Raw genomic sequence first — 18230 nt, 5'->3', positions numbered from 1 at the left:
CCTAATGTTTGTTGATTAGATGAAATGTTTTCTGACTCTGGCCACCCAAGGCTGGCACCCTTGCTCTTGCTTGCATAGGTGACAACATCCTCTGTATGTCAGTGTTCTTGTATTCATAATATTTTATTGTAATTGTCGCTGAATATGTCTGTGCTATGCTACGTGCTCCTTTATTTAGAGTAAGGACTTTTATTCATTTTTGTCTCCCATGTGCCTGGCATACAGTGGACAGTCAGATTTTTATTGAAAAGGTGGAAGTTATCCAAAATAAATTTTTAAAAAAAATTTTTTTAACGTTTATTTATTTTTGGGACAGAGAGAGACAGAGCATGAATGGGGGAGGGGCAGAGAGAGGGGGAGACACAGAATCGGAAACAGGCTCCAGGCTCCGAGCCATCAGCCCAGAGCCTGACGCGGGGCTCGAACTCACGACCGCGAGATCGTGCCCTGGCTGAAGTCGGACGCTTAACCGACTGCGCCACCCAGGCGCCCCTCCAAAATAATTTTTTTAATAATCTGTATCTTTTCTAAACTTTAGACTATCTAAGAGTATTTCTCCTCTTTTTGGTATTTTTTTCCCCCTGATACTGAAAGCCACTCACTCCAACTAAGAGAGGTGATAATATGTGTGGTGAAAATAATTCAAAATTTTGAATAGAGAATCTAGATTAGAGTCTCTGTTCTGCTATTTTCTGGTTTGGAGATACTCTAAATTTTTCAGAGCCTGGCTCACCATTTGTAGATAGAGATAATAATACTTACATATGGTCTATGTAACCATTCTATTTCTTTAGATAGAATCCTAAAAAAAAAAAAAAAAAAAAAAAAAAAAAAAAAAAGCTAAACAAAACACAACAAAAGTGGCTTAATACACTCTTTTAAAAGAAAAAAAATAAAGATTCTCCATTCTCCCATCCTCTGCTTAGATAACACATATTAGACATATTTAGTTTTGAGTTTGATTGAAACTTATTCATGTACAAATGTGTAAAAACCACAAATTAGGCAGATACAATTTAAATCATTGGTCAGAAACACTTTATTTTAAATAAAAGGCATTGTTTTTTACATAAATGTTACATATAATCTTTACAATTTAGGACTGTAGGTTATTTATTAGTCTTTTAACATGTAAAAATTGTGTACAAAATAACTTAGAAATACCTAAGAGGATTGGTTGGTACTGGCTGAAAATAAATGTAGTCTCATGACAAGTTGAGATAAATTCACACCTAGTTAATTAAGTCTTGTCAGCGCTCCACGTCAAAGAGGTGTCATTGACTTGCTGTTAACGTGTTTGGTGGAAATAAAGAATGGGATCCATCATTCAGCGTATTCATTTTTGCCACTCTTGAATGAACATAATTTTCTTTTTTGATAATTATGTAGAATTACATGGAATAACTAGTTTTCTTTTTCATTGTGCTTGAACATTATTGGTTTGACCAGAGAGATACTTAAGTATTTGGGTAATTAAGTTATACATTCTGTGACCTTAAGTGAAGGGACCAAAATACACAATCTGTATTGGTTCCTGCAAAGGTTATTGCAGAAGTGGATAAATTTAAGACTTCTAACCAAAGGCTAGAAGAAATGTGTACTATGAATACTTAAGTGTATTTAATATGTATTTATTTGCTTTACTTGACATGCTTCAATTTAGATTGCTTGTTTCCTAGGTGGAAGAATCTATCAAGATATGTAGCTGCTCAAAAACCCTTATTGGACAATGATAACTACAGATTTGATGAACGATATGTAAGAAAAGAATGATTTTAATTTAAAATGTAAATTCATATGGCATATATATATGGTGTATATATATATATGAATATATATATATATATATATATATATATATATATAAAACATAGTTTACATTCACCATAAAACCTGAACAAGTTACTAGTAAAAGAAATGGCTTCTCTTGGTTCATAGAAAATAGCAATAAGGAGTTGATTCTGTCCCACTGGATGTAAGCTCCAATAGAATAAGTGTTTTGTTTATTTTGTTATTTTGTTCACTCAGTGCTGAACACTGAGGGCACATAGTAGCTGCTCAGTAAATACTGAATAAATGAGAGAAGCCTCCTCCCTGTTATTACTGGAATAGCCATTAATGATAATTTTGTCACAAAAGTCATTATAGGAATTTGCTCCCCAGGTTTTTATTGTCTTATTGTTTTTATTAAATATTAGGAAATCACATATATTTATAAATCGTTGCAAGACATAAATAACTATAGTACATTGACATTTGTGCACACGATTAAGTTTTAGAAAAAAGTAGGGTACTATTACCTTGGAAATTGTTGTGTGCGCTTGGACAAATCCTGTGTCTTAGTCTCACCCTCCGAGATAGCAACCAGTACACTGAATTTTGTTTATTGTTCCCTTTCTTTTTCTATAGTTTTACCACACATAGGTGTACTCCTAATATATTGCTTAGTTTTGAATATTTTTGAACTTCATATAAATGAGATCTTGCTATTTTTTCTGTATCTTTTCCTCATTCAATATTATTACATTCCTGAGATTTATTCATGATGTTGCGTGTAGCTATATTTTTTCATTTTACTGCTGTGTAATTAACTATTATGGGTATATTATATTTTGTTAACTCTGTAGTTAATAGATGTTTGAGTTGCTTACATTTTTTTCATATTACAGTTAGAGCAGCAGTGAACATTTTAGTCCATGTATCCTGGTGCCAGAGGGGATTTTTCCAGAATTGAAATTGGTGGTCACAGCTATGCATATCTTCACTAGTACTTCATAATACTGTTTTTCGAAGTCAACATGCCAATTTGCATTCTTATTACCACTGAATGAGAATTTCTGAGTTCTACATTACTGCTAGCACTTGATACAAGATGAAAGCAATGAGAATTGCAAGGAAAACTTGAATATAATTTATGGAAGATTTGAACATTGTTTTACAGTGACAGAGCTAATAGGCAGAAATTAGTGGGCTATATAAGAATTGAATAATATAATCAATAAGCTGAGTTTTTTCATAATGTAAATGTACTTATACATCTTTTGACTGAAGAATATATGGTTCCTTTGTATGATTTAGGACATTTATAAAAAATTGGTCATGTACGTGTTCACAAAAGAAACATTAAAATCAGGAAAGTAGACATTTTATGGGCAATATTCTCTGATCTAAAAGCCAATCAAGTAGAAACAATAATAGAATATCAAATCTTAATGACTTGGAAATTATAAAACATAATTAAGATTGTTCTTGGAGCAAAGAAGAAATCACAGGAAGTATTATAAAAACTTTTTAAAAAAATGTATGGGATAAAGTCAAAGATTTATTTAAAGTACTTTCATTATTGAAGAAGAAAGACTAAAATAAGTAAATTTTGTACTTAAATTCTTTCTAAGTATAAATTAAAGAAGAAATAAAGAGGAAGGTATAAGATGAGAAATAATATAGATACAGAAGATTAAAATAATTACATTCAGCTCAGTGACAACATACTTGAAAATCTTATATAAGAGGATTTCCTAATGAGACATAAATTATTAAAATGGCCCAAGAAGAAGAAAATTTTAATGTATAAATTAACATATATGAAATGTAAAAGTTGGCAAATCTAATTTTTAAAACAATAATCAAGACTAAATACTTCCACAATGGAATTCTAGCTAGCATTAAAAAAAAGCAAGGGGGGAATTTTATTGTATATAAAATAAACATGGGGTTTTTTTTAAGATTTTTTTTTCAATATATGAAATTTATTGTCAAATTGGTTTCCATAAAACATCCAGTGCTCATCCCAAAAGGTGCCCTCCTCAATACCCATCACCCACCCTCCCCTCCCTCCCACCCCCCATCAACCCTCAGTTTGTTCTCAGTTTTCAAGAGTCTCTTATGCTTTGGCTCTCTCCCACTCTAACCTCTTTTTTTTTTCCCTTCCCCTCCCCCATGGGTTTCTGTTAAGTTTCTCAGGATCCACATAAGAGTGAAAATATATGGTATCTGTCTTTCTCTGTATGACTTATTTCACTTAGCATCACACTCTCCAGTTCCATCCACGTTGCTACAAAGGGCCATATTTCATTCTTTCTCATTGCCATGTAGTACTCCATTGTGTATATAAACCACAATTTCTTTATCCATTCATCAGTTGATGGACATTTAGGCTCTTTCCATAATTTGCCTATTGTTGAGAGTGCTGCTATAAACATTGGGGTACAAGTGCCCCTATGCATCAGTACTTCTGTATCCCTTGGGTAAATTCCTAGCAGTGCTATTGCTGGGTCATAGGGTAGATCTATTTTTGATTTTTTGAGGAACCTCCACACTGTTTTCCAGAGTGGCTGTACCAGTTTCCATTCCCACCAACAGTGCAAGAGGGTTCCCGTTTCTCCACATCCTCTCCAGCATCTATAGTCTCCTGATTTGTTCATTTTGGCCACTCTGACTGGTGTGAGGTGATATCTGAGTGTGGTTTTGATTTGTATTTCCCTGATGAGGAGTGACGTTGAGCATCTTTTCATGTGCCTGTTGGCCATCCGGATGTCTTCTTTAGAGAAGTGTCTATCCATGTTTTCTGCCCATTTCTTCACTGGGTTATTTGTTTTTCGGGTGTGGAGTTTGGTGAGCTCTTTATAGATTTTGGATACTAGCCCTTTGTCTGATATGTCATTTGCAAATATCTTTTCCCATTCCATTGGTTGCCTTTTAGTTTTGTTGGTTGTTTCCTTTGCTGTGCAGAAGCTTTTTATCTTCATAAGGTCCCAATAGTTCATTTTTGCTTTCAATTCCCTTGCCTTTGGGGATGTGTCAAGTAAGAAACTGCTATCGCTGAGGTCAGAGAGGTCTTTTCCTGCTTTCTCCTCTAGAGTTTTGATGGTTTCCTGTGTCACATTAAGGTCCTTTATCCATTTTGAGTGTATTTTTTGTGAATGGTGTGAGAAAGTGGTCAGTTTCAATCTTCTGCATGTTGCTGTCCAGTTCTCCCAGCACCATTTGTTAAAGAGACTGTCTTTTTTCCATTGGATGTTCTTTTTAAGATTTGTTTTAATGTTTATTTATTTTAGAGAGAGAGAGAGCGTGCAAGTGCAAACAGGGTAGGGGGAGAGAGAAAGGAAGACAGAGGATCCAAGGCAGGCTATGTGCTGACAGCAGAGATGCAGTGCTGATGCATGGCTCATACTCATGAACCATGAGATTGTGACATGAGCCGAAGTTGGACACATAACCAACTGAGCCACCCAGATGCCCCTATACCTCTGTTTTAAAAAAGGAAAAAGAAAGAAAAAGGGATACTAAATACTGTGAAAGATACAAGCCTTCTCAATTCATAGTCACATAAATTTAGGACTCACCTGTTTGTACAGAAAAGAAAGGCAAGGACAAATCTCATTTAGGAATATAGTTATGAAAACTGTATATGACATATGAGCAAGTGAATCTAGCAAAATATCAAAGCAATAATATGCTATCATCAGGTACACATTATTTTCCAGGAATGCAAAGATGGTTGCAATATCAGGAAAGCTAATACAGAATTTATTATATGAACACATTGAGAGGAACAAAAAAGAAGTGATCACATCTATAGATTATGAAATGGAAGTTGATAAAATTCACAACCATTCCTAATAATAATGAACAAAACCAGAATGGGCATAGAGGGAAACTAAATATGATTTAGATAATTTAGAATAACATTTTCTGTTGTTTTTTTGGTAAAAAATTGAAATAAAATATTGAAGCTGTTTTCATTGAAAACAATCATAATTACTCAACATTGTGTTTTGAAGTCCTGGTGAATGTATTTAAATAAGATAATAAAATAATTGATATGGACACGGGAAAAAGTAAGATGAAATTATCTTTTTCCCCCTTTGATGTCAGTGAATACATAGAAAATCTAAGAGATTAGTGGAAACACCAAGTTGAGGGGCAGGAGTAGGGAATACCACTAGACACAATGAATGAAAAAGGAGATCAGCAGATGCTTTCCTTAACAGAAAATAAAACATACTATAAAGTCACTGTCGTCAAATCAGTGTTATAATGACAGAAATAGATCTGTGAACCAGAATAGAAAGTCCAGAAATAGTTCACATATATGTGTGTGTGATAATAGTGGCATTTCCTATCAATGAGAACAATAGTTTATTAATCAGTAGTACTAAAACAATTTGATATTCAGATGGAAGGAAATAGCAACCTATTAAAAATGAAGAAGCATAGATGGATTAAAAATTTTTAAATAGGGGTGCCTGGGTGGCTAGTCAGTTGACCTCTGTCTTCGGCTCAGTCATGAGTTCAAGCTCCACGTGAGCTCTGTGCTGACAGCTCGGAGCCTGGGTCCTGCTTCGGATTCTGTGTCTCCCTCTCTCTCCACCCCTCCTCCGCTCACGTGCGCGCGCTCTCTCTCTCTCTCTGTCTCTCTCTCTCTGTCTCTCTCAAAAATAAACATTAAGGGGCGCCTGGGTGGCTCAATGGGTTAAGCGTCCGACCGGCTCAGGTCACGATCTCACTGTCTGTGATTTCGAGCCCCGCGTCGGGCTCTGTGCTGACTGCTGGGAGCCTGGAGCCTGTTTCAGATTCTGTGTCTCCCTCTCTCTCTGACCCTCCCCCGTTCATGCTCTGTCTCTCCCTGTCTCAAAAATAAATAAAACGTTAAAAAATTTTTTCAAAAATAAACATTAAAAAAATTATTTAAAATTTTTTTATTTAAAAAAAAAATTGTTTTCAGCATTTATTTATTATTGAGAGAGAGAGACACAGAGCATGAGCAGGGGAGGGGCAGAGAGAGGGGGAGACACAGAATCCGAAGCAGGCTCCAGGCTCCAAGCTGTCAGCACAGAGCCCGACTTGGGGCTCGAACTCACAAACTGCAAGATCATGACCTGAGCCGAAGTCGGTCGCTCAACCAGCTGAGCCACCCAGGTGCCCCTATTAAAAAAAAAATTTTTTTTTAACTAAAAAGTTACTTTTTAGAGAAAGAAAACCTAAGAAAATTTAGGAGACTGAATGTTTAACTTAGGGCCTGGATAAACTTTATTAACAGAAAAACCAGAAGCTTTAGAAAGTAAATATAGTTTAATTTGACTGTGTGAATATTTAAAAATTTAAAAATGCCTTTCCGGTTTTTTACATAAATATAATTTTTTAAGACAATGCACTTTTCAAAAATTTTTTTGAAGTTTTTTATTTATTTATTTTGAGAGACAGAAAGAGCAAGCAGGGCAGGGGGAGAGAGAGAGGGAGAGAGAGTGTGTGTCAGTGTGGAGTCTGATGTGGGGCTTGAGCCTAATAACTGTGAGATCATGACGTGAGCCCAAACCAAGAGTTCCTAGTTTATCATAGTGGGGAATGATATTGAAGCCCAGAATATAAGTAGTAGGGGTGTTCTTTACAGGGCTAGCAATGTTTCTGGCCATTCCAGTCTGTACAGCTAGACCAAAAATGCATGCTTAAAAATCATTTTCAATTCTCTTTAACATTAAACAATGTTTTATTTTGTTCTTTTATTTCCTGAGTAGGTCTATTTTTTCTCTTATACTGAAATTTTGATTCTTAACATTAACTAAAACGTGTTTATCTTGCACTGTAAGAAACATAATTTCAAATAACAAAACTACTATTAAAACTACCAAGAAAATGACTGAAGGAAATTTAAAAGGTCGTTGTAGTTCTTTTTGTCCTTGTGGTGTTCTGAGCTGTGTTCTTATTTTTTTAAATGTTTATTTGTTTATTGAGAGAGAGAGTGAGAGAGAGAGAGAGAGGGAGAGAGAGGAAGCAGGGGAAGGGCAGAGAGAGAGAAGGAGAGAGAGAATCCCAAGCAGGTAGAGCCTGATTTGGGGCTTGAACTTACGAACTGTGAGATCATGACCTGAGCCAAAATCAAAAGTTGGATACTTAACCAACTGAGCCACCCAGGTGCCCCTGAGCTGTGTTCTAAAGTCACTGGACTTAAATCATTTTTAGGTGTTGCAAGAAATTTTAATATACAGCTATTTTTTAAAATTTCTTTGTTTTAGGGATTAGTTCTTAAAAATACCTATTTTGAAAGTTTTTACATATGTATGCTTTTTATCTCTGTTGCATTACATATTTTCATTTACTTTACTCATGTTTATCAATACTATACATATTAACTTGCTACACTTTTATTTTATATTTTCAGATATACAGAATAATAGACGGTCTGCAGTGAATATACCCAGAATTATTTACCAAATAAAAAAGCAGAAAGGGAAATCAAAGACAAATGTTCTTGTTGTATCTGTTTTCAAGTTCTTATTGATTGAGCTCATAATGAATTAATTATATCAGTTAATTAATTAGGACATGTCACATGAGTTAGTATTCACTATGATGGGTAAAGTAAATAAAAATAAAGTGCTTCATATGTAGGGGAAAAGTTTTCTTCCCATAACGTGTGATAAACATTGTATGTATGTGTGTGTATGTATGTATTTATGTATGTAATGTGTCTTATGTGTTCTGTAGTTACATATCAGTTGGTTGACTCCATGACGAATTTGTTAATGGTAAAATTTTTCATTCTCTCTGAAATATAAGTAATATACTTGATTATATTCATTCAGGACATATTTTGTAATATTGTAAAATTATAAAAGCACTGTCCAGGTTTTGGGAATACAGCCTTGAGTGAACCAAGACCCTGAACTCATGGAGCTTATATTGTGTTGTGGGAAACAGCCAACAAAAAGTCTGACCTTGTCAGCTTCCTACCATCTAACCAACCTCCGCAATTCCTACAATTGGGCGGCAGTGCTAACACTGCAATTTCTGTCTCCTATATGTCCTGCCGTTTTACTGTAACTATTTGAAGACTTCCATTGGGCTTTCCAAGTCTACTCAATATTAATGGTACCCTACTGAAATTATAGAAGAGAATTATTAAAGAATTTTTCAGAGGAAACAAAATGTTGTAAATATATCTGTTTTGAAATATTTTTGAAAAATGTATATTTATAAGATATATAGCAGATATTTAGTTGGGTATTAAAAAGATGATTTTTTTGCCTTGAAGAAGAATTTTATTTATGGTTACTTTTATTTTTTATTTATTTTTACATATATTTTTAAATATTTTTAGTATTTTTAATATTTAAACATATTTTTAAATATTATATATTTATTTTGAGAGAGAAAGAGAGAGTGGGAGTGGAAGAGGAGCAGAGAGAGAGGGTGGGAGAGAGAATCTCAAGCAGGCTCTGTGGGGTCAGTGCAGAACTCACAAACCCTAAGATCATGACCTGAGCCCAAATCAAGAGTCGGAAGCTTAACCAACTGAGCTACCCAGGCTCCCCTCTAGGGTTACTTTTACAAAATAAGTTCCCCTAATATTTTTCAAATGATTTAAGTTAGAAATATCCTGTTGACACACAAGCTGTCTCTAATTCTTACTATAATGAGAAGGTCTGTATATTTTCTCTTGTGACCCAGGATTTCCCAAGCTTGGTCAACTTATAATTGTAAGTAGGATCACAAGAATAACAATAACCTATACTTCAGTGGCTTTGCCCCCCTGCAGAACTTCAAATCTGTACAAAGGCTTGAATCTTCTCCCTTCCCTGCAAATATTTTTGGGAATTCCCGAAGTGTCTAATTATTAAGAACAAATTTGGTCAGCTGCCTTGCAAGTAGCATCTGCTTGGCATTTGTGACTACTTCTATGGATACTACTATGTCTCCCTCAGGCACTGTTTCAGTTTTGGCTCTTTTCTGGACACTGCATCCTCACAATGCACTCCCACACTAATGTGATGACACTTTCAGAGAGCCAAGATCTTTGGCAAAGTCCTGAAAATGCTTCCTTTCCCTTTTTCTTTTACTTTCTGTGGGGGATACCCTAATTGTATAGCTAATTTGTGCTCACTGCCTTAAGAAAGCTTAGTAAGACTGTTTATGGCCTCTGTTTCCTTCCATCTACTCCGAATCCCTACTGGAGGGATCTGAATGACATACAACAGCCTGTGCTCAGAATCACTCTTCTCCAAGATAATTAAGGCATCATTACTAGACTGTCTTTGCTAGAGCTGACCCTTGTACTTAAATCTGTGTTCTCTCCAGAAGGATCCTGTAGTCTAGTGTATATACATAGGCTTTTATCAGTCTGCCCCATCAGTTCTCCAACATCAGGACCTGTCTGAGCCTTTAACAGTAGTTGTGGAGACGTCTCCTACACACTAAATTTATTGATATAAAAATTTTCACTAGTCTCTGAACAAAGTGATATACTATCTTACTATCTTACTTATCTATCTTATGCTATCTTACTTTATACTTCATGACATAAACTTGATATTTAATCAGTTAGGCATAAGTGAATAATCATGGAAACAGTTTTTCTATAGTGTTTTTTAAAATTTATGTGCTTTGTTTGCCATGACACAATTTTAGGGGGCATAAAGAACCCAATAAACATTGCTTTTTATTAGTATTTTCCTTTCTAAGCCTTGTTTGTGTACGTATAACTTTGGGTGGTTATAAACTAAATTGTTTTCCATACTTTTTGTTAAATTTAGTTTATGCACATAGTTAGATTTTTAAAGACTCCACATTTTACGAATACAACGAGCAGAAGCTTTTCCATAGTGTTGGGGTAACAATAATTTGATGAATGCTATGTACAGGTAGTCCCTACTTCTCAAAAGTTTGTGTTATACCCACTGTGCTTTTATAAAAGACTTGATAGTACTACCTGCTTTTACTCTCTGGAAGAAATCCAAAGAAGATTTTCACTTTTATGAAAAGGAAAGAAAAGTGAAAATAGCATTCAGTGTTTGTGTTGCGGCATGCTGTTATCGAGGCTGTCCAGACCTGAGCAGCAACAGTGGCCCCACCAAGCTCCTTTCCCAGAACTACACTCAGTGTCAAGCAGCCATAATAGCTTTGGACCGTGTCTTTGAGCAACTATGCTTTACCTCAATTGATTTTGTGTATCACTTAGCAAGAAGTGTCCTAGGCTATTGGAAAGGCCTAAGAGAGGTTAATTTTTGGTCTGGAAACACTCAAAAAATTTTCCATATAAGTTAGTGATAATTGCTTCTTTGCTTTATTCCATTTCAGCTTATAAAATATTTCATAGGAATAGGGAAGCTCTTCTTTCTGATAGCAGGGGAAACCTGTATTTGAATTACTTCCAATTTATGCCATCCTGAAGAGCCTTGCATTAACTATTTTTATACAAATTATTATAGAGGATTTTTAAAAATTGGGATATATTCCCATGATGACAATTGGTATTGGTAATACCAATGTACTGGTATTGTTTGATATTTTCAGATTGCTTTCAGAACATTCCTACCTCTGACAGTTGTTATGAGAATTAAGAGATAAGTGGTATAACCTAGCTCTTAGCATAGTGTTAAATTAATTAAGCATGGAGGGCATTAGATTGAGGTGCCTCCAATGCCTAAACCTGTAAATGCCTCAAGATTATGCTGTTTAAATCTAAGGCAACAAATCACAAACAGCCAACTAGGCTTTCCTAAATAATGCATGTGCTTAAGCTAAATACAGTCAAAATAATTTCCTTGCTTTGTTTCCACGTCTTCCCTATGAAAGTCTTGGCCCTACCTACTGTCTGTGGAGAGCTCCTAATCACTTCTGGTTTAGTGATGCCTAATCACTTCTGGTTTGGTGATACCTGATACGAATAGATTTTTGTCCAAATAAACTTAAATTTTTTAATGTCCCTCAGTTTATTCTTTAACAACAGTTACTAGTACTTATTTGGCCTTCAGTAAGTGTCAGTATCCTTCCTTCAGATAATGATTTTTAAAATTATTTTGACATTACTAAGCATTTAATACATAGTCTGAGATGTACGTAGTCTCAAAGCATGCTGTGAACTGGAGGAATATAGCGCTGGGACCAACAGAACTCATCCACCTGTGAGGCTGGCACCAAAAAGAGATGGCTTCCAGTCCAACTCCCTGACTGGGCCAAGGATGATTCTGAAAGAAGTCATTCAAAAGACTTGATAGGTAATACTTGAAATCAGGTGAGTAGCTCTGTATCATTTGAGTGCGAAGAAGGTCTGAGGGAAGAATCTACTTAGGATGGTTCCAGCCAGTTGTGTGAGAAATGAAAACAGGCTGAAACCCATGTGAACAAGGCAAACTTAGTATTGACTTTCACCCAAATTTTGCAAATTTTCCAAAAGCACGGTAACTATTGTATATTTGACAACAGTTGCCATTTATTGAACATAATTGGTCCATCAAATAAGTACTGCCAACTTTTTAAAGACAAAATTTAGGTTTAGAAAACATAATTTGCCCAAGTTTACACAGCCCAGTATGTAGGTGATAAAGTTGGAATTTAAATCTGGGTCTGACTGAACCCCAAAACTCTTCATTCTCGAAGCTGACACTGCCTTCACTTACAGTGTGTAAAATATTCATTTTCTTCTAAGCTTTGTGCAAATCAAAGATTCTCTTTTTTCCCGTATTAAAGCCTTTTAAATACAAATAATTTTGCAGAGCTTACGTAAATACTATTTGGAGGTATTTGCAACTGTTTCCTAATTAATTTTTATAAGTATGGAGCACTCTATTGTGAGCTATAAAAAAAAAAGAATATAGTAGTTAAAGAACATAACCATTAACATAATTTATTTTGTCTAACATTATTACCTGAAATAACATGATACATAAAGATATAGGTAAAAATGGTAATTAAGCAAAACCCAAAATATTATCATACATGGTCACAAACATAAAATAAGTGTGACAAGTTGCAATTTTCTTAAATCTCATTATCCCCTGTCTTTTTTTCATCATTCCTCTTCCAAGAAGAGATTCAGTAGAAAGCAAAGAACCTTGTTAGCATAACACATAGAGTCCGGTTATGCCTTTTAGCATGAGAACTGCTTTTCTTATAGATTTGTTAATTTCAAATTTCATAGGATGCCTAGGAGGGTGAGAAAAGATAAAAAGAGAAAACAAAAACTGGCTGAAACTAATTGGAAGCTAGGACATCAAGTGGTAGGCAGATGGATGAAAAGAAATTAGGGGGCCAAGGAGAGTGGAGAAGAGAACAGGGAAGAAGACCAGAGAACGAAGGTACTGCCAGCTGTTCCCTGGGGTAAATTCTGATAGGCGTATAACTTAATAGGACAAATAAAGGTTTACATTATCTTACAGACTTTCAGTCTGTGTGTTCATCGTCTAATAAGATTTTCTTTCTGGCAGTGGATTGCAATTTCTAAATATTAATGGCATAATTATCTTAAACATAAGGGTCATGATGGAGGGAAACATGTTCTGCTAAGGTTAAGAGAAATGGTTGGGTGTCGTGAAGAGTGTTCTCAGATGAAGACTAAGGACAAATCGAAACCAGGGATCTGGCAGGCTTTACGTAAGAAAAGAATCCTCTGATGAACATTTCCTAGACAGTTCCTATGAGCAGACCCTTAGCGCCCACAGATTTATGCTTGCTGAGGACATGGTCTAGCTACAATTAAATATAAAGTTTTCAAATTAAAATGGGATTTGTGGTGCCTGGGTGTCTCAGTCGATTGAGCGTCCGACTATGGCTCAGGTCATCATCTCAAGGTTGGTGGATTCGAGCCCCGTGTTGGGCTTTGTGCTGACAGTGCAGAGACTGCTTTGGATTCTCTGTCTCCTTCTCTCTATCCCTCTCCTGCTTGCATGCTCTCTCTCTCGAAAATAAATAAGCATGAAAAAAATTTTAAATGGGATTTATGTTAATCGACTCTGAATTCATCCACACTAAAATAGTAACTAGGTAATCAAGCACACATGACATGAAATTCTTCCTAGACTTGATAAATGGAAAATAATGAAGTGGGAGAGGACTAGGAGGGAAAAATATGAAGAAGAAAAAAATAGCTTGGTATTTTAAAGAAGACAAACGATATATTTTATAATTTTGCCTGTCTTTTACTTAGTGATATTTATTTGAGTGAAGGAAAAACAACCTGTTCAGAAGTATTTCTGAATTAACTGCTGGTGTTTCTTTTCCACTTGGCATCATATGTGAAACATTTCTTTTAAAGCATATGCCAACTCTTTTCAAAGGGAGCTTTGTTTCAGATGATCCATTAACTGAGGTATCATTATAGAAATTGGGTCAAAATTCAACGTATAATGCAGAACTCCTTAGTACAGTTTATTTTTCACTTTCCTTTCTCCTCCCCTTCAATGTGTCTTCAAACACATTCTTCCTCTTCTCAGTGCCAGCGTGATTTCAGAAGATTCTGTAACAAGTTCTCAGAGGCCCATTGTGCAGTAACAGAGAATTCTGGCAATGAACTGTAGGTTCTGTCCTTGCCTGCTTTCCTGAGTGGAAGGGTGCCCTCATCCCTCACAAATGACAGAGTAGGACAAGTGTGGCCGTGGCCTGCAAGCTTGCCAAGCAGTAGGAACCCAAGCAAGAACTTGTCATGCCAATCAAACCTGTTGGGTGGATATGTGGACAGGTGTTGAAGAACTTTTCTGGAAGAAGTATATGCAATCTCATTGTAAAGGGGATAATGGGTGTGGGAAACAACTGGGAATAAATTTCCCTAGGGTTTACTTGCTTTCCCAGTCACTTACAAAGTGGACCCAGTGTCCCATGTTCTTTTGAATTGTGGTTAGGGAATGTTTTTAGTTAAGCTTTCTCCACCCCCACCCCAATTTCTTTTTGTCTTAGTCGAGGGGATCCAGAAAATAATCATGGACCTTCTAGATGAGTTTAAAGACGAATTCCCTACCATCCTAAGATTATCACGGTCTGATCAGGTAATGTGATTTCATAACTTTGAAAAGGATTACAAAAAGTATATTGAATTTTTAATATCATACCAATTATTTAATGCTTGATTTTGAGATCAGTGCCTGTAGCTTAGGAAAGAAATTAATTTTGTCTCAGAAAAACAAATTTCAAATCTTACTCATTGTGTAAGTCTATGGAAAGCAGAGAAATGGCGGACAAGGAAGTGAGATAGATACATAAATCTATCTCCAGACTGGAAATCTGGAACCTTTTTATAGCCACAATTGCAATGCATGTAGTTTGCTACATTTGCTTAAGATTTGCTTAATATAAAATCAGAAACATATCTAGATATATTTTAACTAAAATCTATGGCAATTAAGGCAGTGAAAAAACTGATATGAATTATAGTAATAGAAACATAAATATGGTATGGGTATATGTTTTAATGTGGAAAGAAAATAGTGATACCAATTTAAACAAAGCATATGTGGATATGTTTTGTATAACCTCTATTCCCAAAAGAATTTGCAACAGATAAAATATTGGGAGTTGGAGAGTGGATAGGTTGAAAAGATATCTGATCAGGAAAAAGTAATATCTTGTAACATAATTTACTTCAAAGTACACAGCTCTTAATGGATAAGTGTATTTTAGTCATCTAGACCACAGTTAGAATAGAATATGTTGTAAAGTTACACAGTACAGTAATAACCTCCTTATCCAGATAATCAGAGTTCGGGCAATGTCAAACATAAGGATCATAACCAAAACCTGGAAATATACCCAAAAAACTCTCTGAGTAACATAGTAATCCCAAAGTCTATATATTTCATTCCAAAGGAGGGATCTTAGAACCACTTTTAACCATTCATCCAGACCACCAGGCATCAGACATTTACTAAATACTTTCCTATTGGCTGGGACTGGGGACAGGGAATACAGAGATAAAACAGGATTCTTTCAGTCAATGAGCTTAATCTAGTGGAGTCAATTGGAACTGTAAACAAGTAATTGTCTTTGGAACATGGTAAGAGGTAAATTTATCTTTGAGGAATGAATGGCTCTACCATTCTGAATGGTCAGAGAAGGATTTATGGAAGAAGGATGCTCAAATTGGGTCTCAGAGAATGATTATAAATTTTCAAAGTGAAAAAAGGGATAGGGTAAGTGGATAGGAACAGAGGAAGCAGTGTCACTTAGGTCAAAAAGTATGAAACAGCATAACATGTTCCCAGAATATCAAGTAAATCGGAACCAATGGTATGGGTTTTGGGTGTAGACTTTGGGGAGGGATGATGGTGAAGTGCAGGTATCTGGATACATAGTGGGAAGATGGCATCCAGATGGTGGTCCGCCAGACAGCAAATCAGACTTTATAAATCTGTATCTTAGACTCGGTGTCTAGTTGTTTCCCCCTTTTACACTCCCCTAGTTTTAGTATAAAATCTTTTTAGACAAATCTTTTTGGACATTTTTCTTGAGTATGCTCTGGAATATTACGGTAGGAAATGGGCAGGTGACCATGCTTGGTCTAGAATGTAAACCGATTAAGGCTAGCACACTAGTGGCAATGATTCCTGAGGAAGCCTCAAGGTGAATCCTAGGAAGCCAGAGACTGGTCTGGAAACCCCTCTTGCTGCTTCCACGTTGTGATTCTCTCACCATTGCCAACACTAAAGAATGAAAGAAGTTGCAGCTTTCTTCACAACTCCCTTCATCTCTTCCTACCCTCTGACTTACTTCATTATCACTTGAGCCATAAATTTGGTTTAATAGTGAAATAGATTGATACTCTGATCCCAAAGAAAGAACTCTGAGTTCCTATTTCCAAGTCACTGAAGTCATTTATTTATGAGAACTTTACCTCATTCAGAGAAGAATATAAGCATAATTACTTTATTTCTCATTTTCAAAACACTTACATTGTACTTTTCCCACCATTTTACTATGAAGAATGTGTTGCTGAGATTGGCAAGAAACCCAAGTTGTTAGGGGATACTGTACAGATGGAAGTTACTTGTACTTCAACAATAAATTATTCAGAACACAATGCTAATGCTTGGATATCGAAATTATTTTTAAAAGGTCAGATTGTAAATGCTGCAAATTTTATTTTTTTTGGGAATGATCCATAGTTCCCAAACATGCTGAAAGGAGTGGTTTTAATAATACCTAGGGGGCTTTAGTTAATTGAGTTGGATTTCATGATTAAATTTAAATTGAGTTTCTAGATTTCATGATTAGTTTTTAAAATCTCTCTTTTTAAAAATTTTATGCATTTATTTATTTAGGAAAAGGCCACCTTGTTGGCCTGAAACAAACAAACAAAATGTCTGGTGGGATTTGTATAGAGGGACATACCAAGAATAATGGTTCTTAAATAGTTCTTCATGACTAATGGTTTGAAGGAAATTTTCTTCCTGGGGCTGAGAAAATTTAATTTTAGGCTCTTGGCTTGAGGTCGTGGCTTCTGAAGTCATGTGTTCTTCAGTCGAACCCATATCCCAGTACCTTCAATATCCACTTCCTTTAGCAAGAAGTAAGTTTTAAAGGTTTACACTTGCCAATTGCAACTGATTTCTTCATGAGGACTTAAAAATATTAAACTTTTACATTTGAACAAGTGAAAACTGTATTCTACAATTAGGGAACTAAAAGTTTTAATTCAGACGAACTTTTACTTGAATGAGAGAAATCTTTTGTGGTAAATAGGGTCAATTTTTGTGGTTTTAATTATTAAAGGTGATTATGTGTTTTATTCTGTAATTATCTTGCATTTAGCCTTCTACTATAAAATTGGGAGTAGTAAATAGAACATATTAGAATCCATTTAAATTTTGGATTTTTATAGCTGTTGATGTACTTTTCTGAATTCTCTTGGCTTTTTTTTTTGAACATGTGGGACAAAACTCTTGGGGCTGCACCTATAATGTCTGGAAATCACTTTTAATGGTGTTGATATTTCTAAATATGATGAGAATAGGAGTGTAACTAAAGTGTTCTATAATTAAGTTGTATTTTTGTTTTTGGTGAGTTGTTATGGCACTGTCTTAATTGTGAAAGTTACAGAGCACATTGTACACTGAAAACTTTCAAGGTGATTTCTAATTTAATATTTGGTATATTTATTTCTCTCTATTAATCTATTTTCAGATAGTCTTCATTCATTCATTCATTTCAACAAATATTTAGAGCACTCTATTTTGTGTCAGACACTATTCTAGGTACTAGGGAAAGATCAGTGATCCAAATGGATATAAAACACTGCTGTCAGAGAACTTACATCCTAGTCAGGTAGAAAAACAAGAAACAAGTTTATTTACGTTAATGGTATGTATAAGAAGAAGAACAAATATAGTAGAAATATGAAATAGGGGTAGAAAAGGGAAAACAACTGACTGTTAAGTTAGGGTGACCGAGAGGGTCTTAGTGAGAAAATGATTCCTTTTTTTTTTTTTTTACTTCTTTTTTTTTTTTTTTCAATTGAGAAAGCA

The 18230-nt window shown here is 35.2% G+C and overlaps 1 protein-coding gene across 10 annotated transcripts in view; it reads left to right on the top strand.

Annotated features, from left to right (window-relative positions):
- Positions 1–18230, top strand: part of SPATA9 (spermatogenesis associated 9) — a 61913-nt gene that overhangs the window by 24013 nt on the left and 19670 nt on the right. For 7 of the 10 annotated variants that reach the window (XM_045033833.1, XM_045033825.1, XM_045033813.1 and 4 more), the window contains one exon: positions 1680–1758. In XM_045033833.1, coding sequence (XP_044889768.1) covers positions 1680–1758 — 79 coding nt within the window. Of the gene's footprint in view, positions 1–1679; positions 1759–13693; positions 14481–14670; positions 14760–14808; positions 15764–18230 lie in introns of those variants that run through there. The other 3 variants (XM_019837176.3, XM_003981157.5, XM_045033836.1) reach the window with 3 other exon arrangements.

Source organism: Felis catus, chromosome A1, assembly GCF_018350175.1.
Source record: "Felis catus isolate Fca126 chromosome A1, F.catus_Fca126_mat1.0, whole genome shotgun sequence".
Classification (NCBI taxonomy): Eukaryota; Metazoa; Chordata; class Mammalia; order Carnivora; family Felidae; genus Felis; species Felis catus.
Note: the sequence above shows the minus strand (reverse complement) of the source record. Positions and strands in the feature narration are given on the sequence as shown.